This window comes from Balaenoptera borealis (genome assembly GCF_965194805.1).
Source record: "Balaenoptera borealis genome assembly, chromosome: 4".
Lineage (NCBI taxonomy): Eukaryota > Metazoa > Chordata > Mammalia > Artiodactyla > Balaenopteridae > Balaenoptera > Balaenoptera borealis.
The window spans coordinates 48,593,195-48,618,596 of NC_138861.1; the positions used below are offsets into that span (position 1 = coordinate 48,593,195).

Below are 25,402 nucleotides of genomic sequence, written 5' to 3' on the forward strand. Positions count from 1 at the left end.
CATAAATGTTTCAGACATTACATGAAATTTCTAAAAATCTTATATGTTCTGGTATAATGTTATAAGTCATAATTCTAGTTATTACTTTAAAATGTATCCCTCAGAAATAACTAAATTTCCTTGTCAATTGAATTATTATGAACTTTCATCAAATCTTTAACCGTGGTCATTTTTAAGTCTTTTGTCATTTACAGACAGTTCTGGGTGTACTCTGATGCTTTTGCAAATATGTTCCTATAAAAGGGTTTCATCTTCAAGGAATTCATGGAAAAGACTCTGACAAGTACAGGTTTCTGGTAACTGATTGTACTGCTGAACTGAATGAATAAGCATTTTCAGAACTCTAATGGAAAACTGATGAATTCATAAAAGTGCTAACAAAAGATCAAGATGAAAAAAAAATTAATTACATGGGACTGAGTGAACTGATGAGGATGATTATAATTTTTGTGACTTTCTGTTTGAATTAAAAAAAAAAAAATCCCACAAGGACTCAGAGGCAAAGAATATACAAATCAATTTTCACTGCAAAGTAAAGGAGCTGTTACAGTGGAGGATTACTGGACTGAATGTCTATATTATGACATAGTATGAGTGTGTTTCGTGTTTGGTAATTGCAATCATTGTTGCTTTTGTTGTGGTCATCCATTTACAATGCTTGGTGTCAGTCTATTTATCTCTTGTAAAAATAAAATACAGTGTGTGTGTCTGGAAAAAAAAAAAATAAATCATGAAAACAGCTAAATATTTATTTTAGTATCAACCAACAAGATATTTAACACCAATGGAAACTAATATGAGATTTCAATTTTAACTACAGGCAACCTATAGGATACCTATAGAATTTTTTAAAGTACTTTGTATAACATTTCCCTGTGAGGCCAAGTTTAGGTGCAGTAACCTGAGAATCAACTTACTCTTAGTTTTCTTTGGGTCATGGCTGTTTCTAGGGCCATTTCTCTTAAGGGATCCCTGGTGATGTCAAGCATGGAAGCTTTGAGTGTGTCTCCTGGATACAGGTTCAGTCGAGACTGTCTAAGGGCCATTCTGGCTTGCAGCTGCATCATTTCTTCTTCTTGCCGTTTTAGCATAATCTCTTGATTAATTAAGTTGCCTTCAAGGGGTGTTTCATATTGTCTGCTATATAGAAGAGAAAAGTAAGGGTTGGGAAGAAAACAATTATTTTAAGTCTAATCAAGAAAAAGTCATGTTAAGTAAGGTATCAAGAATGTAAACAAATTTTATTTTTTCATTTCAGAAGAACCCTTGCAGTAACATTTCAGTCCTATTTTTAATATACTAATATAGTATGGTGTCCCACTTTCAGTGGGTAGATCTACATCCTTCACCTCTTCTCTTAACATCCCAGCATCTTCTGAAAACTGCTTCCCCTGCAGTTCTCTCAGATCAGGGCTGTTTTATTCTCATAATCCTGCACCAGTGGGCCGGGACATGCGACAGAGAGGCCCTGTGATTTTTATTTCAGCTTCCAGATCATTACTGACCCCTCCTCCAAGAGCCCCCAGCTTTCCTGAAGTACATGCTATGAACTCACACCATCCACTGCTCTGCTTTGCTCTAGACATTGTCCTGTGGTCAACTCCCCCTTATTCATGAAAGATTTAAGTGGCTGACTCAGTGGTCTTCACCACTACTGCTGTCATCATTCGTGGTGGTGTGACAGAGATTGAAGAGTGCTCCAATACCCTGGCCTCCTCCACCTCAGCCAGCAATCTACACCCATGGTTATGCTGGCTATTAACAATAACTGCACCACCTCTACAATCTCCTATTTCTACCTTTCAATTCCCTCTCTATCTAATCTCCTTATTTTTTCTAGCTTACTTCCTCTTACACTCCCCTTCAAATAATTCACCGACTCTATCAGGAATTTTAGTCCATTGACTCTACCACTTTCTCTCTATCAACCCTCTCTTGCCCTTACACTACTTGAATTCTAAGGCCCATCATTAAAATCATTCCTTTGCATACGACCTCAACTCTCATGAAACTGCAGAACCATGCTGACTGATCTCAGTGGGTTCTTAGTACTGCCTGGTGATTAGTTTTCTTCGAGAACTATTTCATATTTTCTTCCTTGTCTTTTCTTTTCAAAGCTCCAATACTTTCTCCCTCGTCTCCTCTCAACTGACGAATTTTCCTCAGTTTTCTTGGTGAAATAAGGAGCAATCAGGAAATAATTTCCTTATCCTTCTACCACTGGACTTTCCAAATCTACATCCGTATGTTCTGCTGTCTTTTTCTGTTACAACGGATGGATCTCCTGAACACTTATACAGGCGTCAAACCTCTACTGTGCATGGGATTCTAGCCCTCTCCCCCACCCAAAGACTTTGCTCCTGCAATTACCCTCTCACATGCATCACTAGTCTCATGCACTAGGTTATTCTCATTAGCATACAAACATGCTGTACTATTTTCTACTTAGAACAAAAAAATCCTCCTTTGGTTCCACATCTCCTTTCAGATTCTGTCTCATTTTTCTGCTGTCTTTTAGAGTAAATTTCTTCAAAACTGTCCTTTAAATTTTATCTCCACTTCATCTCCCACTCTCTCTTGGACTCAGACCAATAGTTTGAGTCCTTACCATTTCACCAAAACTAGTCACAAAAATGACTACCTTCTGTGTTATCAAAGCCAAAGGATAATTCTTAGTTTGCATCTTACTTGACCTCTAAGCAATTCTTAGTTTGCATCTTACTTGACCTCTAAGCATCATATAACATAGCTGCTTAATCATTCCTCTTCTTAAACATCTGACTTCTGGAAAACCATGCTCTTTTTATTTTCCTTCTACTTCACTGGCTCCTCCTTCTTAGTGTCTTTTACTGGATCCTCCTTCATTTCTAATCTCTTAATGTTAGACTACAACAGTGCTCAGACCTCCAGATTTTTCTAGTCTCCACAGTCTTCATATCTACCTGATCTCATGTAGTCACCTAGTCTTAATTATCTTATATTCCCATAACTCCAGGCTCTCCCCTGAATTCTAATTCTACTCACCTGCCTAGGTGAGTGTTCTACTTGGATGTTAACATGTATCTTTAACCTAACATGTCCAAAACCAAATTCTTGATACTTTTTCCTTACATGCAACCTTCTCTCAATCACTCACTGGTTGCTTAGGACACAACTTGGAGTCATTCTTGATTCCTCTTACAAATCCCACATCTGAATGACCAGCAAATCCTGCAGGGCACAACCTTGAAGAAATCTATATTTGAATCTTCTCTACCACTAGCAACCTAGTCTGTGTGGTATGCAGCTCAAATGGGGTACTGTAATTGCCTCCTAACTGGTCTTTTACTCCTGCAATCTGTTCTTCACAGAACAGATCAATCCCATTAAAATGTAAATTAGATCATGGCTCTCTATGCTCTCAACCATCCAATGGCTTCCCATTACACTTAGAATAACATCTGAAGTGCTCACCTTAGCTTTTGAGGTCTGATATGATTTGGGTCCTGGTTACCATCCACTCTGCCCTTCACTCATTCTGCTGCCTTCTGTGTTATGCTGCCCTTCCTGCTATTCCTCTAACATGGACACATCTCCCCTACCTCAGGGTCTCTGCTCTTGCTGTTCCTTTTGTCTGGAACCCTCTTCCCCCTGATATCTGCATGTTTTACTTCCTTGTTGCAAATAGTTTTCTTTTCAAACGTCGCCCCTTGGGAGAGGCCTCCTCTGATCACCCTACCTATGTAAACTAGAATTTGGACATCACACCCCTGTAGTTTCTATCCCTTTAGCCTGATTTATTTTTCTTCCAAGCACCATCACACTCTGATGGTGCATTACTTACTTGTTTTTTCAGTGGTTTACTGGCTATCCCTCAGCACTAGAAAATCTCTTGAGGGACTTCTTGATCTTGTTCATGACTCCATCTCCAGTACCTATAAGTACCCAGTACATGGCAGGTACTCAATAATCATTTGTTGCGCAAATGATTGAACATGATTTTATGGCTCACTCTCACTTAATGGGGTCAAGGAAAATGGTAAGAATTTGAATCTATACATTTTAACTCACACCTGTCATTTTCATCAAATATATTAGCCTTCTTGTTCAAATTATTTTATACCAGAGCTACAAACAGGTAGCAAAAAATGACTGATCATCACTTTATCTGGCCCAACACAGTATCTGGTAGAAATTCCTATAAAGACTGAAACGTTTGAGAGGCAAAAAACAAACAAACTAAACAGACAAAACAAATGAACAGGGACTTCCCTGGTGGCGCAGTGGTTAAGAATCCCCCTGCCAATGCAGGGGACACAGGTTCGAGCCCTGGTCCAGGAAGATCCCACACGCTGCGGAACTAGGCCCACGCACCACAACTACTGAGCCTGCGCTCCAGAGCCTGTGCTCCACAACAAGAGAAGCCACTGCAATGAGAAGCCCACGCACCACAAGGAAGAGTAGCCCCTGCTCACCGCAACTAGAGAAAGCCCACGCGCAGCAACAAAGACCCAATGAAGGAAGGAAAGGAAGGGAAGGAGGGAGGAAGGAAGGAAGGAAGAAGGAAGGAAAGAAGGAAAGAAAGAAAGAAAAAGAAAAACAAACAAAAAACTCAGAAAACCTAGATGATTTAGGAATGAATAAATAGGTTCTTTTGAGACAGAAAAAATGGTTACATCATTAAGCAGATAGGCACAGAAGCAGTGGGAATTGCACTATGTAAAAATTGTACTTCAAAAGTTAACACAGAAAAAAAACTTAGTGTTGCTCTTTGGAAAACAGCTTTGAATATCTTTTTTGGTCACTGAAAGACACTTTTGAAAGCTCAAAATCCAAAAATTACTCATTCTTCTGGATCTGACTCATAACTTCCTGTTAATCTCCCCCCACCCACTATGATACAAATCAATAGCACTGTCTGGATCTGTTTTTCCATTTCATTCTAGCTAAAGAAATGGAAATTTTATAAAGAAGCAGGCAGCATGTCTAAATACAGAACTATTTATAGATGTCACAAATATGTGACCTAAAGAACAAACAGAACCTCCCGATTAAGTACCAGCATGTTAAGGATATTATCAGAAGCCTTTGTACACATACAGAAAACTCTGCACTTGAATAAGGAATCTAGACAATACCTTAGTTAATGTGTTTTTCCTTGGGCAGAAAGAAGAGATGGGGTACTCTAAAAGAAGTAGAGTTTTAGCACCTTATATTAAATGTAATAAATACACAGACCTAACAATCTACTTCTCCTTGAAATATTTTTTTTCACCTATAACTTTATCTAATGCAGATGCTATGAACACTATGTTGTGTTTTTTACCCTCTTAAAGTGTGAAATAAAAGGTAGTTTATCACTAAATTACGATTTGATGAGCTAAGGCCTCAATGTTAATGTTTCCTAAAATTAAACTGGAAACAGTCAAAACTAAGATTCTCTTATAATCCTGACGCTTTTGAGGTACCTTATCAAGAAAATTGAAATAAGACTCACAAAATGGTTCAGTTTTGTTTGGAGGAATATGTATTTTAAATAACTAGCAAATTGACTATAAAATCAATCAATCAGACTGGGAGTTTGGGATTGACATGTACACACTGCTATATTTAAAATAGATAACCAACAAGGACCTACTGTAAAGAAAAAAACAGAAAAACAATCAATCAACACATAATCCCAACAATTCTTCCAGTTGTTATCTTTACTCCTACTTCTGATTAAGTTAAAAGGGCATCATATTAACTATTTATAAGTTTTCTCCAAATTACATATATAGAGAAGAGTGACTTCCTCGATTCAACACAGAGCTTAGTGCAATTCAACGTTTGCTTCGTATTGCTGGTCATCCCAAAACAGCTTTGCTTCTTTAACAAAATTATGTAATATCAAGCATAGATCTGTCTTTGTCTCTTACCTCCTTGGTCAAAATTACCAAAATAGTAATCACAAATACTACTACCACAATGGGGTCATAAAAATAGAAAATGCTATTATGCAAAGATCATACATACCACTTTAGGTAAATGAATACTTATTTGAGCTTTCCTCAAAGAAAGTATCATAGACTATTTTTTTTTTTAGAAGACTTTTTTTGGATGTGGACCATTTTTAAAGTCTTTACTGAATTTGTTACAATGTTGCTTCTATTTTATGTTTTCGTTTTCTGGCCTCCAGGCATGTGGGATCTTAGCTCCCCAACCAGGAATTGAACCTGTACCCCCTGTGTTGGAAGGCGAAGTCTTAACCATTGGACTGCCAGGGAAGTCCCTCATAGACTATTTTAAAAGGAACAAGAGGGAAGAGAAAAACACACAAATTTCATAAAAACTGGAATATTAAGGAATAATTTTAGTGCCATGTAATTACTTGGAGTCTAAACCCTGGATAAATTGTCTGCTTTAATCACATGGCTAGGGTTACCTGGTCTATTAATAGTTTACAGGTATGAAACAGTGTCTGCCAGAATTAATCAACTCAGGGGCAAGTTTTTGTTAATTTTCAAATGATTCTTTTGTGTATAATGGCACTTGAACTAAATGAACTGATATCAAATTTAAGAGGATTCCTGTCGTTTGGGAGTAAATTTGGAAGCAACCTCTGGTTCTCTATCACATTATGAATTTCAAATTAATGCTTAACATTAATAACATGCTTCTGTTCATGTAAGGAACCTGTACACACCTGCAAAAGATACACATTAATATATTCACTACTGATTTGACACTTTTCAGTTCAAACAAAGTAAATCAATCCATGCCTATAATACCACCATTCTAACCCTAGCACAAGAATAATACACGACACTTTATAAGAAACCTGAGTATTTCAGTATGAAAGTGAACTCTAAACAGCCCGAAGTGGGCTTTAAAAAATACAAGATGACCTCTTTTAAGCCAGGAAAGATGTAGTGAAAAATTAACTTTTTACATAATAGGTTATTCAGTAGTAACCTATTAATTATTCATTCAACAAATAATACTCACTGAAAGCCTGCTTGTTGAGCCCATTCAACCTCGAAAGAAGTATTATTCTCTTAGAAATCAAAGTTTACTATCTTCTCACAGATGTTTAATGCCGTGCCTTCAGAACTTCCTTACTGTTAATAAGTTATTTTATATTCATGTTAATTTAAAAAATCAAGCACAAACTAGAAATAATCAGGGCCAATTCTAATTTTAAAAGATTCCAATAACTCAAACTACTATAACATCTTTTACATAATTGAATGAATTTGCAAGAACTTAAAGAGGAGGAAAAGGAAAAGGAAAATGGAGAAAATAGAGGAAAAAGAATAATTTTTAAAAATTCACCTTGAAAAAAAAAAATTCACCTTGATTCTAACAAAGAAAAAAAAAACACCAGCAACAGGAAACATATTATCATTTGTTCATATTACATACCTTGGTCTCTGTGACTGGCCTTGACTTGGGGTTTCATCTACCCCTGGGAGACCACTGTTGGACTCAAATCTCTTTGACGCTTCACTTTTTCTCACTGATTGTGAATGAAACAAAAATAGTACAAGAGATAAAAATATCAAGTTATCTTATTTAAAACTCAAGAATTCAGCAGACACATAAGATAATTTTTACAAATCATATTCATGTAATCAAATTAGTGACATAATGTCAATAAACTCTTTAGAGGTAAGTCATGTTATTTTGAAAACAATTATTTTCTCTACTACGAAAATGACTACACTGCTATTTGATGAAACTGCTATCAAGTTCCTATAATACTGTTAAAATGAGTAACTGGAAGTTTTTTACAATTAAAAAATTTTATATAGAATTATTCTTTTGACACCTTATATCTCAACACTACTGAAAGAGAAGAACAATCATGGTTTCTTAAGAACATTTTGCTTGTTCAGATCCCTCTCACCTTGTCTGAAATCTGATTCAGAGGAAATAATAGATGGACTTTCACTGGAGGTACTAAAGACATCACTGTGGTAAGTTTTGTATCTTCGGATTGGTTCTGAAAGGATTAAAACATAAACATTAGAAAGCAAAATCATTAGCTGTTCCACACAAATCAAATAAGGCACTAAATTTATTCTTGTGAGACTAGAACATTTTTATACATTGCTTTAAATTTAAGAATGGATAGGTGGTATTCAAAAATGTGACTACAGTTTTGAGGCAGTTTGGCATACTGGTTAACAGCCTGGACTCCGAAGCTAGATTTGTCAGGGTTTGAATCTCAGCTCCAGTACTTACCAGGTGCATGACTTTAGGAAGGTATTTAACCTTCTTGCGACTCTTCTTCAACTGAAAAGAGGGTATAATAGTAGTGTGCATCTCATAGGGTTGTTGTGAGCATTAAATGAATTAATATATGCAGAGCTCTTAGAACACAGTGTATGCTATAGAAACATCATTCTTTGCACTAGGTGCTATGAGGGACGGAAAATCCAAAGACACAGTCCCAAGCTCAAATAATTTAAAATGTAGAAGTACAAAATACTTAAGACGGGACATGTGGGGACGGGGGGTGGGGGTGGGGAGCTGTGTAGGGATGTACGGTGTGTGCTCTGTATGAGGGGGGGCAGAACCTCACTAAAATCTAAATTCTACCTTCTAAATGTTTCTGACTCACCCCTCTTCTTTGTACTCATGATCACTATCATAGATGACTGACTATTCAGCTCAAGCCTGGACTACTTCATGTGTCCTAGATTCCCCTCTCTGCAGTCTTGCTTTCTTGCTTGTCTCATATTATAATGCACATTACAAAGAGTGAACTTTCCAGAAATGAAAATCTGAGCATAATACTGTATTTCTTAAAGTTCTTCAAACTAGAGTTTTCAAGATACAGTTTAGTATCTCCTTAGCTTAGTATTCAAAGCCTTTCCATAAGCTGGTCCCTGACTACATTTATAGCAGTGGCTCTTCATATTCTGAAGTCATAGGTTCTTACTTGCTAGAATCAGATGAAAGGCATAGACCTCTCTTCTCTGCCTGCCCGCCCAAAGCACACTGAAATACACAAACATTGAAACAGAACTTTAAAAACTCAATCCAGGTAGAACCCTTGTTCCAGGGCATCTTCACCATCCACTTCTCCAAATTTTGCACTTGTGTTACTGAATTTACAGATAACCAAAAGCATATAAACTTTTAGATTCTTTCCTGAAAGATACTTTCCCTGCTAGAAATACCTTTCCTCCCCTTTTCTTTTGAATACTTTTTCTTTTTTCTTTAAGAGAAGCCTTAAAGGAAAAAAATCTTTCATGTCCACAAAAGCTTTCATGACCACCTAAAGGCTGAGTTAGATATTGCTTCTTGTACTTTCATATTGCCTTATGCTTAAAGAATTGTGACTCTTCCACTGCCTAATATTGATAGTTCTCTCTCTACTTGTTTGTTTCCTCTACCAAAATTATAAACTCTGACAAAGAGGATTGTGTCTTTTTCAGATATACCTCTAGTATCTAGCAAGTGTCTGATGCATAGCAAGCACAAAATAAATATTTTCTGAGTAAATATGAATGAATGAATGAAAAGATGAATATATGTGATACACAAAGGTCACTGATGACCTTTAAGAGGACTATTTCCATTGCACAGACAGGTGAGAGACCAAATCAGACTAAATGATAGTAAATTGAGAAAATGAGTAACACTATTCTTTCAAGAAGTTTGAGGGTTTGAGAAAGAAAAAAGATTTAAAAAAATAAACTAAATGAGACTAGATGAGTTATTAGGGTCTTCTTGGAAGAGTGAAATATCTGAGGATGTTTTTAGGCAGTGGATAATAAATCTGTAGATTGGAGGAGATTGCAAATAATAGTGGGAAAAACTGATGGAAAAATGTGAAGGAACCAGGAGGAGGAGGTGGGAAAAAACCAACATACATGGGATGGTTAATTTAGCAGGGAGGAAGAACCTTTCCTTCTTAAGAGAAAGAAGTGATGAACAAAGGAAAGAGTGAAAATACAGAGGGAATTCCAAGATACTCATCAGAAATTTGCCATACTCCTGGTAATAAAAGTAAATCACTTCCGGAGAAGAGTGAAGAAATTCTGCTGTGAAGAAAGTGTTGAGTCAGCAAAAAAAACCATGAAAGCTTTCATGTTACAGTGAGAGTTTAGATTAGGCTGGAATGCATGAATTTTATTGGAACCAATCAGAATGGTTTTGTGGCTTTTTCTAGGCACTAGAGAAAGCAGACCATGGGAAATACCTAGAACTGAGGAGTGATATGGGATGCATGGTAGCAGATAATCAAGGTATGTGAGGGTTTCTTTTTTACTAGTTTGCAAACTTGAGGACAGGTACTTCACAAAATGAATTATTCCCTTGTGCTAGGAGGTGTTTAACAGAGATTGTTAAAAGAAAAAGAGATGAATAAATGAATGAAATAGTTAAATGGCACCACAGAAACCAGGATGGAAACCAGGATGGAAATGATGGGCTGGAAAAATTGGGAGCTCATGCTGAGGCAAAGGATAGGAGTAATGCTGGGAAGAGTTGAAGGTTAAATGACTGGCCATGGACTTGATGGACAGGAAGTTGTGTACTGTTCTTATAACAATGTTTACCAGGAGAAGCATGCACAATATAGAAGACTCCTACTTTGTCCAGCTTTGTATACAGTGAACATAAGTATAAAATAATACTATAATTAATAAAAAGAGTTTTGGAATTGAAAATCCAAGTATGTACCAGAACTTTAAAAAAAATGATTCCATTCTACCACAGGGAAGTCTCATGGTAAAATAAATGATTAAAAAAACCCTCCTCTCTGGGACTTCCCTGGTGCCGCAGCCTGCCAATGCAGGGGACTCAGGTTTGAGCCCCGGTCCAGGAAGATCCCACATGCCGCGGAGCAACTAAGCCCGTGCGCCACAACTACTGAGCCTGCTCTCTAGAGCCCGTGAGCCACAACTACTGAAACCCGCACGCCACAACTACTGAGCCCATGCACCTAGAGCCCGTGCTTTGCAATAAGAGAAGCCACCGCAATGAGAAGCCTGTGCACCGCAGGGAAGAGTAGCTCCTGCTCGCTGCAACTAGAGAAAAGCTCAAGCGCGGCAACAAAGACCCGACGTAGCCAAAAAAAAAAAAAGTGGGCTTCCCTGGTGGCGCAGTAGTTAAGAACCCGCCTGCCAATGCAGGGGACATGGGTTCGAGCCCTGGTCTGGGAAGATCCCACATGCCGTGGAGCAACTAAGTCCGTGCGCCACAACTACTGAGCCTGCTCTCTAGAGCCCATGAGTCACAACTACTGAGCCCACGCGCCTAGAGCCCATGCTTTGCAATAAGAGAAGCCACCGCAATGAGAAGCCTGTGCACTGCAACGAAGAGTGGCCCCCGCTCTCCACGACTAAAGAAAAGCCCATGCACAGCAACAAAGACCCAATGCAGCAAAAAGTAAAAATTAAAAAAAAAAAAGTGCATAAAAAAAAATTCCTCTGGTTTAAGATGAATGTGATTTGAAAGGATTGTAGAAGATGTCAAACAACAGTTTTATCTAATTTATTTATTAGTTTTATCTAATTTAAATGTAATGAACATAGTTAACTGCTTATGTAAGAAGAACTGCTATTTTAAAGGGGCACCAAAGAACTTTTTGTTTTATTGTACAGAACGTCCACGTTAAAGTTTTGAGGGATTTTCCCAAGGTAACTTGACCAAATTACAAACCTGGCATTGTAACCCACAGGACAGTAAAACCAACAAGGCCAAGGGAAAGACCCAAATGTATGGAGGCAATATGGTTTTACCTCACAATGAAAAGTAGAAAGTTGCAGCAAACCTATTCAGTAGACAGAGGAGAGAACTTCTGTCACTTGGATGTTACGCCTGCAATAACAATTTCACACCCCGTATTAATTGAATTTACTGCTTCATAACTATTTCTGCAAAGTGGCTGTATGAGAGTAAATAAATTTTAATTTTAATTTCCATTCTCTGGTGGTGCTTTATAACTATTCTTACATTATTTCACAGCGTCCACATTCCCTGTCTTTTGCTCGCCTATGTTTTGTTTCCTTTACTCTGACAACACTAGTAAACTTTTTTCAATCCTTGCGTTCCTCTGTAAGACAAATTAATGTAACTTTGACAAACTCTTCTTAAAAATATAACACCAGGACTTCCCTGGTGGCACAGTGGTTGAGAATCCGCCTGCCAATGCAGGGGACATGGGTTCAAGCCCTCGTCTGGGAAGATCCCACATGCCGTGGAGCAACTAAGCCTGTGCACCACAACTACTGAGCCTGTGCTCTAGAGCCTGCGAGCCACAACTACTGAGCCCACGTGCCACAACTACTGAAGCCTGCACGCCTAGAGCCCATGCTCCGCAAGAAGAGAAGCCACCCGCAATGAGAAGCCCGCGCACCGCAATGATGAGTAGCCCTCGCTCGCTGCAACTAGAGAAAGCCCGTGTGCAGCAATGAAAACCCAACACAGCCTAAATAAACAAACAAACAAATAAATTTACACACACAAAAATATATATAACAATAAATCATCTTCCCGTGATGAACTACTGTCTGTAAATGTTCTCAGTACCACACCCAGGGGGGAGGGAGGACATTGCCTTATGATGCTTTACCGCTTCAGAGTATTAGGGCACAAACACTCTGGAAACACAAACTGGATGACTAGCTTAGCAGGACAATTAAGGGGCAGGAAGAACTTTTCCCTTCTAAGGCTGGGGTAGGGGTGGGGTGTTTATGTTAATTAAAGTGGTAGGAATCTTTTGTGAGCTTCTTGTATTCCAGAATGCATCTTTAAAAAAAAACGTTGTTAACCATGTTCCTTTCACTTAATGGCATGGCAGATATAACCAGAGTCAAGTTCCCAGGCAATATTTACTACACAGTCATGGTTATAAAAAGGTTAGAATCAGATTAAAGTTCTCAGCCAAAATTTACTACTCAGTTGTGCTTACAAGAAAGGTTAGCCCTTATAAGCTTTCCATTTCTGAATTAAATAATAAATGTAACAGTTTCAGGAATTACTATAAAATTACATGTCTTTTACCAAGAGAATCTGCATTGGTGTATAACAGAGGCATGTTTTCCATGCTGACAGATAGAAACACTTCTTGGCTTTCTGATGACCTACACAAAAGGTACCCAGTAGACACTAACTAGATAGGTAGTAGCTTTCTTCCTCTGTCTGGTCTGCAAAAGAAGGGTAATCCCTAATTTTCCACAAGGTGTCCTACCATTATTGATGACTTTTTTTGGAGGATCCAGACAACAGATATGTTTTCTATCTATATTTAAATGTATAATATTAGCACTTTAGATTTGGTCCAGATCCCAGGAATGTGGTATTAACTGAGTGATTAAAAAAACACACACAATTTTTTATTATGAAAACTTCTAAACAGACACAAAAACAGAGAGTACAAGTCCTCATATGTACCCATCTCCCCGCATCAATAAAACCTAGTGATTGTTATTTTAATTAGAAAGTATCAGACTTTTTTTTTTAAACAAAGAGATGCTCTTAAATATTTATAGAATATTACAAAGTTTCCTGAATGCCAAAATTTTTGAATCATGTGCAATGGACCTATTAAGAATATTCAAATACACATTTTATAAAATACACATGTGGCTACTTTCATTGCAATGTTAAAACTGCAATAGCAAAATTTTAAGCTGTCACCATTACAACTGGAGAACTGAATTTATTTGCCTTTTGTGGGATAAAATTAGACTCAGTATCTAATTTGTTGGTTTGCAAATTTCTTTTCTCAGCTAGTAAATATTTAAGTGAAACCTACATTGTGTAAATCAGTGTACTAGAGTTCATTTAGGATCATGAGTATTCCTCATTTCACTAGATGATTTTCTTCTCTTTGACTTCCTATATGTATTTAGTTTTCAGACATGGAAAATAAAGTTGTAGTTAACAATCTTAGCATAGAAATAATAACGACTGAAAAAGAAAAAATGGCAGAATAAAATTAGCCTGAATACATGTCACCAAAAAAGCAGTACATCAAATTGAGTGTGTGAATATATGTATGTGAAACACATAAAACACATAGGAATATAGTCTCTCCAAAAAACATTTTGTAGAATAGTGGTGAGAGAATGAGAAGAATAGGGACTAGAGAATAATGGCTTAAAGAATTAACATCTGGATAGAAGTCTAGTTATAGAGATTCTGTAATCATACATACTCTGACAATTAAAGATATATTTTAATTTCTAGTATTACTTTACCATAATTAAGAGTGTACTATTTTTTTGGTCAGATTACAAGGTATAAAAATCTGACAGGACTTCCCTGGTGGCGCAGTGGTTAAGAATCTGCCTGCCAATGCAGGGAACATGGGTTTGAGCTCTGGTCCGGGAAGATCCCACATGCCGCAGAGCAACTAAGCCCGTGCGCCACAACTACTGAGCCTGCGCTCTAGAGCCTGCGAGCCACAACTACTGAGCCCCCGCATCACAGCTACTGAAGCTTGCGTGCCTAGAGCCCATGCTCCACAACAAGAGAAGCCACCTCAATGAGAAGCCCGTGCACTGCAAAGAAGAGTAGCCACTGCTCGCCACAACTAGAGAAAGCCCAGGCGCAGCAATGAAGACCCAATGCAGCCAAAAAAAAAGAAGAAAAAAAATCTAACAAATATTTTATTATCCTTTAACTGTAACCTGATCCTCTAAACTGCAACTCTAACATGGTATTGACTCCACATTTATATAACAACATTAAAAGGCAGCTTTTCAATAGGCTAGTGTTTTGTCATAAATTCTTGACGACTGAGAGTCACAATTTCCACCAACACTTACTTAACACACTTAACACTTTAAACATATGAAGTTGTGGCATGTGGTCATGAACACTATACTTTTAATGGTTAGGGAATTATGAAGACTTGCATGATATTCTGAGCTTATGTAGAGCTATTTTAGATGAAACATTCAAATCTACAATCTTCACATTAAAATGTATCTAAGCCAGCGCAAACTGTAATCTAAAAACACGTTTTACAAGTGACACATATTCAAGCTCAGACAAGTAACATGAAGGAAATGAGACTCAGGCAATTGCAACATCAGGAATTAAATAACCACTTTTAGCTTGGCATTTCTTTACCTTTAATACATGACCCAAATTATAGATAAAAGTTTCAAAGAGAAATGCACTAAAATGATGGGTTTTGTAGTTCAGAACTGTAAAAAAATATTTAAAACCCTGCATTTTTATAGTTATAGGTCCTAACAAATAAAATATTTCAACCTTCAAATAAAGCAGAGAAACAAAAGTAGCAACATTATGTATTCATGTATGAAGTGTTTTTCTCTATGCTTTCTTTTGAGGGGGTTAATTTCTGGACATTAGAGATTGTACCTTGTTTATGATCACTAGAGTCCACTGTATTCTATATTACACCATGCTGCATGATACATGAATAGAATATATTCTAAAATCCTTTGAGAGCTAGACGTGATCAACAGAATTTTTAACCAAGAGAAACAGAACACATGCAAGTATGAATATATATAAACGAGGAAAGGTATATGGAGAAATACTCTGTGAAATATAAATTACTTTATAGATGTAAAATTTGTGCAGAGTAGGAAGGCAACAAGAGTGAACAGTTCCTCTATGATGGTCTTGTGTAATGCAGTAGCCATAAATCTGGGCCAGCTGTACCACTCTTCTAGCATCCTCCAGGATCCTTTGTTGTTATGACTTCAACTGCCCCTTCTAAAGCTTTCAAACGGTACAGAGTTCTAAAGGAAAGTGATTGCATTTGCTGTTGGTTGGTCAGGCTGTGACTGACAAGTATGTGATTTTCTCTTAGAGTTGGACAAAACAGAGGAGAAGGAGGTGGGATTTCTCCTCACTATATAGCATAATTCATCAGAGAATATTGTTGTATTCCATATCTGAAATAGCACCACTGAATATACTAAATATTTAATATTAATAGCCATGTTGCAATATTCAGTTTAGATTAACAAACACTTACTGACTATCTTTATATGTCAGGCACAGTCGTAGAAACTAAGGATGTAGCCATGAATTAGACCAGGGCAAATTTCTGGTGTCTACAAGAGGAGAAAAAAGCTCTTTAAAACAAATAATTTCAATGAAAAATATAGGCCAACATCTGGAAGTGGGAAGATGAGAGAAAGCTTCCTGAGCTATGCAATACCTGAAAGCTTAGACAGTCTTTTAAGGCAGAAAGCTGCATGAATAAAAGCATGAAAATATAAAGTAGCCTGTATGGAGGGAAGTTGGTGAGGGAGGGCAAGAGGAGTGGGAGAGGAGGAGAGAGAGAGAGCATGCGAATACACGTGGTGTTGGAATGACCTGTGAGATGGGAAATGCTAAAGGGTGAGACTGGAGAGACACAATAATGGAAAGCCTTAACTACCATAATCTAAGAAGCCTGAATTTTATCCTGCTCAGCTGATAAAAAGTTATTAAATGGCTGGAGGCAGAGAAGAAATGTATCCATTCATTTGCATGGCAGGTAAACAGAGGACAAATTATAGCTGAGAGATCAATTTAGAAAGCTAGTTCTATAGTCCATGGGCAACAGAAGGAACTGAGAGACTGGAATGAAATGAAGAAATATTTTGGAGGTTAAAACTGTTGGGTCTTAAACCTTGTGATGATACTCATTACTAGTAAGATCCATTTTAAATCATAAACGTATCGATCCATGCTTTTCAGAAGGTTTCTATATCAAAGCCAAACTGGGTCTATGTTAACTATGTATGAGTTAGATTTAAATTAGGTCCCTAATTTCTGATAAAGTACCCTCTGATTTCTGTGGACTCCAAAACCAGTATTATATTACTATGATTATAGACACTGGAAAGCTCGTTTTGGTTTCACTTTTAACTTTCCTTAGCATTTAAAAACGCAACTTCATTTTTTTTCACTTGGATAAATCAAACAAGAGAAGTAAATGTCTATGCTCAGTTGTTTTTAAGCTAAAGAATGACTTACTGCATACTTCTTCTCAAATGCTTTTCAAACCAATCTTTGGTATTTTGTACTGGACTAACTGTGTGAGAATGGTTTGAAGCTGCACTCAATGGCTAGGTAATTTTAAATAAAATATTCAGTTCCTTAGTTGCACTAGCTACAATGCAAGTGCTCAACAGTCACACGTGGCTTTTAACTACAGAGCTGGACTTTGTAGATATAGGACATTTCCTCCATTGAAGTTCTATTGGACAATGCTGATCTAAAACATAAATCTCCTTAAATTTCCGCCCTGGAAACATAGTACCCACTTGATTCTTTCTGGTTAAGATGTTGAATCCATCTATAATAGTGTGCTCTTCAGAGATACAAAATATATTGTATCTTAGTAGTATAATAATAAAGTCATTAATACCTAAGTACATGTGATACTTGACCAATATCACATAAAATCCCTGCTTATTCATATGTACTTCTGTGGAAACTGATTATTTAAATTATTTAAGTTCATGGAGTAATCCAAATAACGACTCAATCTTTTTTTTTTTCTTTTTTGCGGTGGTGGGGGGGTTGCTATCCTAAGGGAAATAAGGTAAAAATAAAAACTGAGTAGTTCATCTTTACCAGTTTTGGCTCTTAGAAAAGAAAGATAAGTTTTGAAAATATTTCTCTCTCCATAAAATGTCACTAGTAGCATCCTCTATGATGAACTGTAACATTTATGATTCCATCCTCCTACTCTTCTGAAATGTAACTATAAAAGTATATGCGGGCTTCCCTGGTGGCGCAGTGGTTGAGAATCTGCCTGCCAGTGCAGGGGACATGGGTTCGTGCCCTGGTCTGGGAAGATCCCACATGCCGCGGAGCAACTAAGCCCGTGCGCCACAACTACTGAGGCTGCGTGTCTGGAGCCTGTGCTCCGCAACAAGAGAGGCCGCGATAGTGAGAGGCCCGCGCACCGCGATGAAGAGTGGCCCCCGCTCGCCACAACTAGAGAAAGCCCTCGCACAGAAACGAAGACCCAACACAGCCAAAAAAAAAAAAAAGTATATGCACTTTCAAGTTCAATGGAATGAATGTGAATGGAAATGAAACATTAAGGTGCCTTAATAATGAGAACAGGCTCACATATTTGAGTGTTTCCATACTCTAGCTGCACAACAGAGTTTAAGCTGTATTCACACAACAGTCACAGAATAGCAAAAACTAGGCTAGACCAGAGGCCACAGCACTGAAAGAAAGGAAACGATACTTAATTTAGACATAAAGTAGACTGACTGCTGGAAGCAAAATTCTATTCATAGTCCCCACCCAGGGTGTGGAGTGCTGTTCATACTATACTCACAGTACTGGTTCCAAGTCAGTCTCTCATAATCAGGAATGTGCTGCCAACCCACAGAGCAATGGATAGGGAGTGTGTGGTAATTACACCACAAACGGCACGGCAACAGATACTCTCATTAGAAAACAGACAATTTCTCAGATCTTGAGATGGAGTAGAGACAGGTGGAAAAGAAAATACTGGAAACAGGGAAGAAAGGGAAAGAGTAGAATAGGACAGTCCTATGCTGAGGTGAAAAGAGTGAAATGAAAAGAATAAAGCAAAAAAAGGGAATGACATCAAACTTTAAAACTAGTTTCCACGAGAGAAAGCTGTTATGTTTATTCCTGCCTCACTGCTTTATGAATGTAGAAAACTATTAATAATAGTTTTTATAATAGTTTTAATAATAACTATTAATAATCATCATAATAATCTTATGATTTTTAAACTTCAACTACAATTTCTTTCTTGGGATCTTTTTTGTTCCTAACTTTATTTTGTTCCCAAAGAAATTAGAGCACTCGATACCAACCACTGCTTTTTGATAGTTTACTCTCTTATGTCATCAGGTACAGGATAACCATCTTACAGATCCTACCATAGTAAAGCCCCATCAAAACACTATCCAAAACAAAGCAAAACAAAATCCCACTATCTGCCACAATAGAGGATATGACACAATGGAGCTCCATCTTAACCCACATCTAGTGTGGTTTACTGAAGGAAGAACCAAATGAGCCTTTCATAATAATATCTTGTTTTACTGTATTAAAAATTATATAATTTTACTAGGAAGAGACCTAAGGGGTTTGTTTAGGTGGTCAGTTGAACGTCCAACTTCCCAGGCAGTAAAATATTTTCCCAACAATATATCTGAAATGTTTCTGGTTTCTGCTTGAAATCAGAATGGCAGAATGGAAAAAATCTTATTCTGGGGCTTCAGAGACCTGGATTCTAAATTCAGCTCTGTTATGATTTATGAATTTTGTCTTTCCTTTGGCAAACTAGTCTACTCTAGGTCTCTGAAAATGAGATGTTTGATTGAAATGATATCCAAATTCCTCCCAAAACCAAACTCCGTGATTTTAAAGTCTGATCTCCCTTGTGCTAGTTGGCTGGTTGATGCTGTCAGCTGAGGAGATGCCATGGAGGTGATCTAGGTACAGGCTCCTTTCAAGAGGATGGGGCCTGGGCTAAGGTAAGGGCTATACATTTGAGGCTGAAGGAGACAATTGTCTTTCCCATTAGTTCAATGAATCTCCTCATGTGCCCCAAAGAACAAACTGCAATTTAGCAATTTCTTTTCTTCTGACTGTTGTATTATCCCAGTGAACACTGTAACACATCCTTTTTTAAAAATTAAGAGGTAACATGTAGTGGGAAATTCTTAGACTGGAATGCTGAAATCTCTCATGGAAATCTACAATCTCCCATAATAATGGAAACTTTATCATTAACCAGTTATGTGATCTTGGGTACATTATTAAATCTTCACAAGCCCAAGCATACGTGCTTTAAGACCTCTTCTAATTCTAAAATTACTGATACCCAGTAGCAACTTCCAATTGTAAAGATCACAAAAACTGTACAGAGTATTAATATTTTTAAATGCTTTAGTCACACAGAAAAGGGATCTATGAAGCCTACTATTCATAAGAATTAAATGAGATAAATGGGTTTATATTATTTTCCATTCTTTTTTCTTCTTTGTATACTAGCTGAAATCTTCATACTGGCAATCTGTACTTTGCTCGGCTAACATAAATTATCTTACCTTTAGAAAAAGACAGCACAGCATAAAACCAGTAAGTTATTCAACTAAGTAACTAAGAAAATTATTGTTTTTGAATTCCAAACCTCAAACGTTCCTTTCAAACAATGCTTTTAGTCTAAAGCAAATATAATTACTACTTGCAAGTTACTATATAATAATGGAGTTTATTTAAGGTGGTATATTTCCATAATAAATCAACATTTTCAAGGTGTTCTGTTTTCCTTAAATTGGTTATAAAATATACTCTGGGGGGAAAATGGGTAGGTTCTTTGTGGGAGCAAATGTTTTTGAAAACTCTTTAATACCAAAGAAAGATTTCAGGATAGAAATTGTCCTATATCAAATAATTGAAAGCATATTTATTTTTAAAAAGAAATCTTTTCCTTTTCTTTTATCTCTTATAATAAACCTAAAATTTCTAAATATGGAAATTTTTTTGGTAACAAGTTACCATTTTGAAAAAATAAGAGTTTACAGAGATTATATATCATTCTTTGCAGATATATATATGCATATCTGAAAACAAGTTGGTCTATTTGAGTTTCCATAATACACTTACACACACATGCATGCACATGTTTCCCAAGAAGATAAGACTTCTATGCAAACTAGGACATAATTTGACTTAATACTCACTTTATAGGAAATCCCCATAAATCACCTATTCAAACAAAACATATTAAACAGACTATTTATTGTAGCATAATTTAACAAATTAAAAATATTTTCACTAAAGTTTTGATGCTTTACTATTTGACTCTCAAGCAAGGTTCAAGTGTAAAAAACACTCTCCTCACTTCACTAATCCAAACTACTATTAATTTACCAAATAGTAAGTCAGATAATCTTTTGAAACGTACACCTGAAAACATTATAAATTAATATCTTAATATTTACATGTTAAGAAAATATACCAGTCAAGCTTTTAAATGTTAGAAACAGTCATCTAAATTGGTGTGTATCTTCACCATTTATATTCTGAGACAATCATGGTTTTATCTATTTGAATCATTGAGGGATTTTTTTTTTCCACAATGGGCAGAATTTCTTTACATAAATGTCTCCATGAGGGAATGCTCATAAGAATGTCAGGCTAAATTATATTCATATGTTAGCTGTTGTGCAACACTAAATAGTCATGAAATACAACTTCTGAAAGGAGAGACTTTATTTTAAGCTACAAAGTGACTGCTTTTTGCTGTCACAACTCTAAAAGTTTACTGATCAGAGTTAAAAACAGTGAAATCATGTATAAAACAAATTTCTAAGTTTTTATTTTCTTTGAAAAATAAAAGTCTTTTTAAGTCTTTGAAAGTTTTTAGATCTAGGTTATATTCGACCATCTCATAGTGCTGGCTAATGTTTTTAAAAATGCAATTATATACAAACCCATAATATTAATTAAGTGTTCAATAATTTCCTCCATAATTTCAATTTCCCCACTAATTTGCAACTCCTGAATTGAAAAAAAAAAGTGCAAAACTTCATTTATGAGAAGTAAAGCACAATGTGGGGTCTATTTTCAGTCCTAGAACTTTGCTTAAAACTTAACAGACCAAACCTTTAGCAGAGTACTGTAAAGGCAACCTATGAATCAAAAATATTCACTAGGACAATGATCTTAAAAATGAATATGACCCTTGATTATGTTACTACTCTCACTGAACTAGAAGTACCTTAAAGCTCCCTTTAATCACCTATGTTCCAGGGGTCTAGAAGCGGCAGTTATAAAACTTTAATCTTCAAAAATGTAGAGGATTAGGGACTTCCCTGGTGGTCCAGTGGTAAAGAATCCGCCTTCCAATGCAGGGGACACAGGTTCAACCCCTGGTCAGGGAACTAGGATCCCACATGCCACAGGGCAACTAAGCCCTCGTGCCACAACTACTGAGCTTGCGCGCCTTTACTAGAGAGCCCACGTGTGCAGAGCCCACACACTCTGGAACCTGCGTGCCACAACTACAGAGCCCACGCGCCCCGGAGCCTGCACACCACAACTAGAGAGAAGCCCGCACACCTCAACGAAGATTCCGTGTGCCGCAACTAAGACCCGATGCAGCCAAAAATAAATAAAATAAATAAATAAATCTTTTTTAAAATGTAGAGGATTAGATTGAAAACTCTTATTTTGCCCTCTCTTCCACGTATCTATACTAAAAAGAGCCTCTATCCATATGTCTAGAACATAATTTTATTCTGTTCAATATATTGTGCTTTGTGTGTGAATAGGTACTTTTGAAACAGAGCTTTCCCCTGCAAATAATAACTGATAATTTATAAAGTTATTTTATGCCCCCATACTAGGATTGTAATAATTTGACTTATTAATCACTTTACATTCACTACCCAATTAATTTATTTGTGTTAAGCCCATTTTACACATAGGGTAACTTAAGACGGAGTGATTAAGCCCAGCTGCTGAACTAATAAGGATCACATAGCTACTGAGTGGGGTAAATAATTCAAGCCTAGGCTGTCTGACTCTAAATCCATAAACCTAAACACTATGATTTTAAAAATGTAGATTTAAAACTTCATTCCAGACCAAAGAAATTATAATCTCCAGGAGTCGTGTCCCAAAACGTGTTTCTTGAAGCTGGTGGTTTGGGAACCACTGCACTGTCACCAGTCTACACTGCCTCCCTGGGATTGCTGATTTTGATTAACTGCATCTCATTTCCACGAACCAGTCCTTTACAGAAGCCTCCCACAAGATAGTGCATGATAGCCGGTGCTGTGGAGGATTAAAAAGAGGTAGAAAACATGGCTCCTGCCTACCTAAAATATTGAGAGACTTATATGGTGGCTGGACTGGGTGTGTTTAGTAGGGATGACTTTGTGGTAGCACTGTACTTTGATTAGGGTTTTTATGGAAGGAAGAACAGAAATTGACAGGGAAGAGCGAGCTTAACTTGGCTACAAAGGTTTTGCAGTGGAAATAAGACTTATGGAATGGTTTACTAACCCTTCTTTATTTCAAAACACAATTTTAAATACTTCAATTCAATTCTCTCTCAAACACACACGAAATTACTAACCTTCTTCATTCATGGCTTCTCTCAGAACCTGAAGTTTCTTTTGTCTTTCTCGGATTCGGTCCAAAGCACTTGATATTGCTGAGGAGGTGGGCAATTCTCGTGTGTGAAACACTGGATCCATTTTCTGAGGGCCAAAGATATCCAAGGCTATGCTTCCATCTGAGTATCTTGCCTCCTTTTTCCTAGGAGTAGTTGAAGTCCGTACTGTTACCGCCTCAGGCAGACAGTGTTGGTGTCTGTCAGTCTCCCCAGAAGAGACGTCTCTGTCACCTGTGCAAAGCAAGTCCATGGATGAAGCCCAAATCTTCTTCTTGGGAAGTGCATCAATGCCAGGGAGAGCTTTTTTTTCTGGGCCACTAGTTTTGAACTGGTAAGGAGAGCAAGAATTTTCAGAATCTTCATGTCCAGAATTATTATCTGATGAAATGTCCTTGAAATAATCTTCTTCATATTGTGTGTCTCTTATGGACAGAAATCCCATAGATTTACTAAGCCCTTTGTTAAGAAAGGTCTGATGAGAGAACGGAGACTTGTATGTATCTAGTACATCAGAAGTAGAGCTTCTTCCTGGAATGATAAGAATCTATCATGTATGCACAGAATTTTTAGAAAATAACTGGAATGTAACCTTACTATTGACAATCAAAGTGGTGGCAATTTCCTAATTCTCCGAATGGAGGAAGAGAGATGAAATGGGATGGTGGTGATGATAAGGGAAGTGGAAAGAGATGTTATGTTTGTATAACTTTTCATAGTCCAATGTTTCTTACCTAATGATATCAATAATATATTGAACTTACTTCTTAAAGTAGCATTATTTTATATTCAAAGGTGAATGATTTGGTTTTAAAAAATAGATAAGAGTTTCTGATACTAACCAGTTTGGTAGAATATTAATTATTCATGAAACGATTTGGGGTAATAATAGAATATGTAGTATACTCCTTTAACTTCTAAAGATATAATTCAAATAGGTAGTATTTCAATATAAAGCCCTGCCATTTTCTGGTCATTTAAATAAACATGTTCAAAGAAGAAACAAAGAATTCTTGCTATATTCTGGATGGAAAAAAGATTGTAGTATTTGGAATTCTTAAGTATCAAAGTTTTATTATGATTAGATATGTTTTCAGAAAATTTGATTATGTTTGAAATCCAGACAACTTGACTGTGTTTAAATTATGTAAGAAACAATTTTTCCACGGCAGACCATCATGTACTGAAATAGTTTTTCCTCTCGAACACAATGTATCAATATTTGTCAACTGGAAGAAATTACCCATTCTTATTTATGCTTTAGTCTTTGATGTAGTTAAAACCAGTATGCCATTCTAATCTTTTTTTTAAGGCAGCAGTCTAAATGCATTGAGGCGCAGCAAAAATGTCCAACCAGAAATTTTTTTGAATTCATAGATTCAACAACAAAAAAAATCACACATATATATGGCTCCACTATTAAAAAGAGAAATGTAGAAAAATATAGTTACTAACCCAATAGCCCATAAACACTGAAGATTTCCTGCGTGACCTTCTGTGATCCCTCTTTGATAACCTATTTGCTATGGATACAATGTAAAATGATGACTAAAACCTTCCTGATAATAATAAATTGCTTATTAACTCATTTGAAGAAGTCAATTGCTTCTTCAGGGTAACAACTATAAGCTATAATTCCCTGACCACAAATTTTACCTTAATAATTATAGAAAAGTAAATTAATTTCAGAATGGCAACACATAATTGCTTGAAAATTAGATTCAAATGTTTTCTCGGAACTTATCTTCCCCCTGAACATGGATCCACTCAAATGCAAATAAGGATAACATCGCCTATCTGGGGCACATCATCTATAGCAGCGGTCCCCAACCTTTTTGGCACCAGGGACTGGTTTCACGGAAACAATTTTTCCACATACTGGGGGAGGGGGATGATGGTTCAGGGGGTAATGTGAGTGCTGGGGAGCAAAGGGGAGCGGCACATGAAGCTTCGCTCGCTCGCCCACCACTCACCTCCTGCTCTGCAGCCCAGTTCCTAACAGGCCATGGACCGGTACCTGTCCGTGGCCCCGGGGGTTGGGGATCCCTGATCTACAGAATACTGGGAAATATACCACACCACATCTAGACACACAGATTGCCACAGACTTTAGATTCTAATATAAAATAATTTTAAATTGATAAATATGTCTATCTTACAGTATTTCAGGGGTGAATTACATTCTTAAACCACGTGTTGAAACTCATTAATTTAAAATTGTATTAAAAATAGAGAACAAAGATACTCAAAAATTGATAGAATACAATAGATAAAAAATAAGAATCGAAAGGATTTACAGATCATAGAATCACAGATGAACTCAACAAT

At 36.8% G+C, this 25,402-nt stretch overlaps 1 protein-coding gene and 1 long non-coding RNA gene across 21 annotated transcripts in view; one reads left to right on the forward strand and one right to left on the reverse strand.

Moving 5' to 3' along the window:
• PTPN13 (protein tyrosine phosphatase non-receptor type 13) overlaps positions 1-25,402 on the reverse strand; it is a 247,308-nt gene that overhangs the window by 116,139 nt on the left and 105,767 nt on the right. For 15 of the 20 annotated variants that reach the window (XR_014244298.1, XM_082391058.1, XM_082391057.1 and 12 more), the window contains 4 exons: positions 23,039-23,605; positions 7,868-7,963; positions 7,384-7,477; positions 918-1,140 (listed from right to left, as the gene is read on the reverse strand). Coding sequence is in view for 19 of the 20 variants with exons in the window: in XM_082391058.1 (XP_082247184.1) it covers positions 918-1,140; positions 7,384-7,477; positions 7,868-7,963; positions 23,039-23,605 (980 nt within the window). In the remaining variant the exon portion in view is untranslated. Of the gene's footprint in view, positions 1-917; positions 1,141-6,966; positions 7,078-7,383; positions 7,478-7,867; positions 7,964-8,905; positions 8,997-23,038; positions 23,606-25,402 lie in introns of those variants that run through there. The other 5 variants (XM_082391051.1, XM_082391056.1, XM_082391047.1 and 2 more) reach the window with 4 other exon arrangements.
• Positions 1-25,402, forward strand: part of LOC309628322 — a 129,346-nt gene that overhangs the window by 3,792 nt on the left and 100,152 nt on the right. The window lies entirely within an intron of this gene.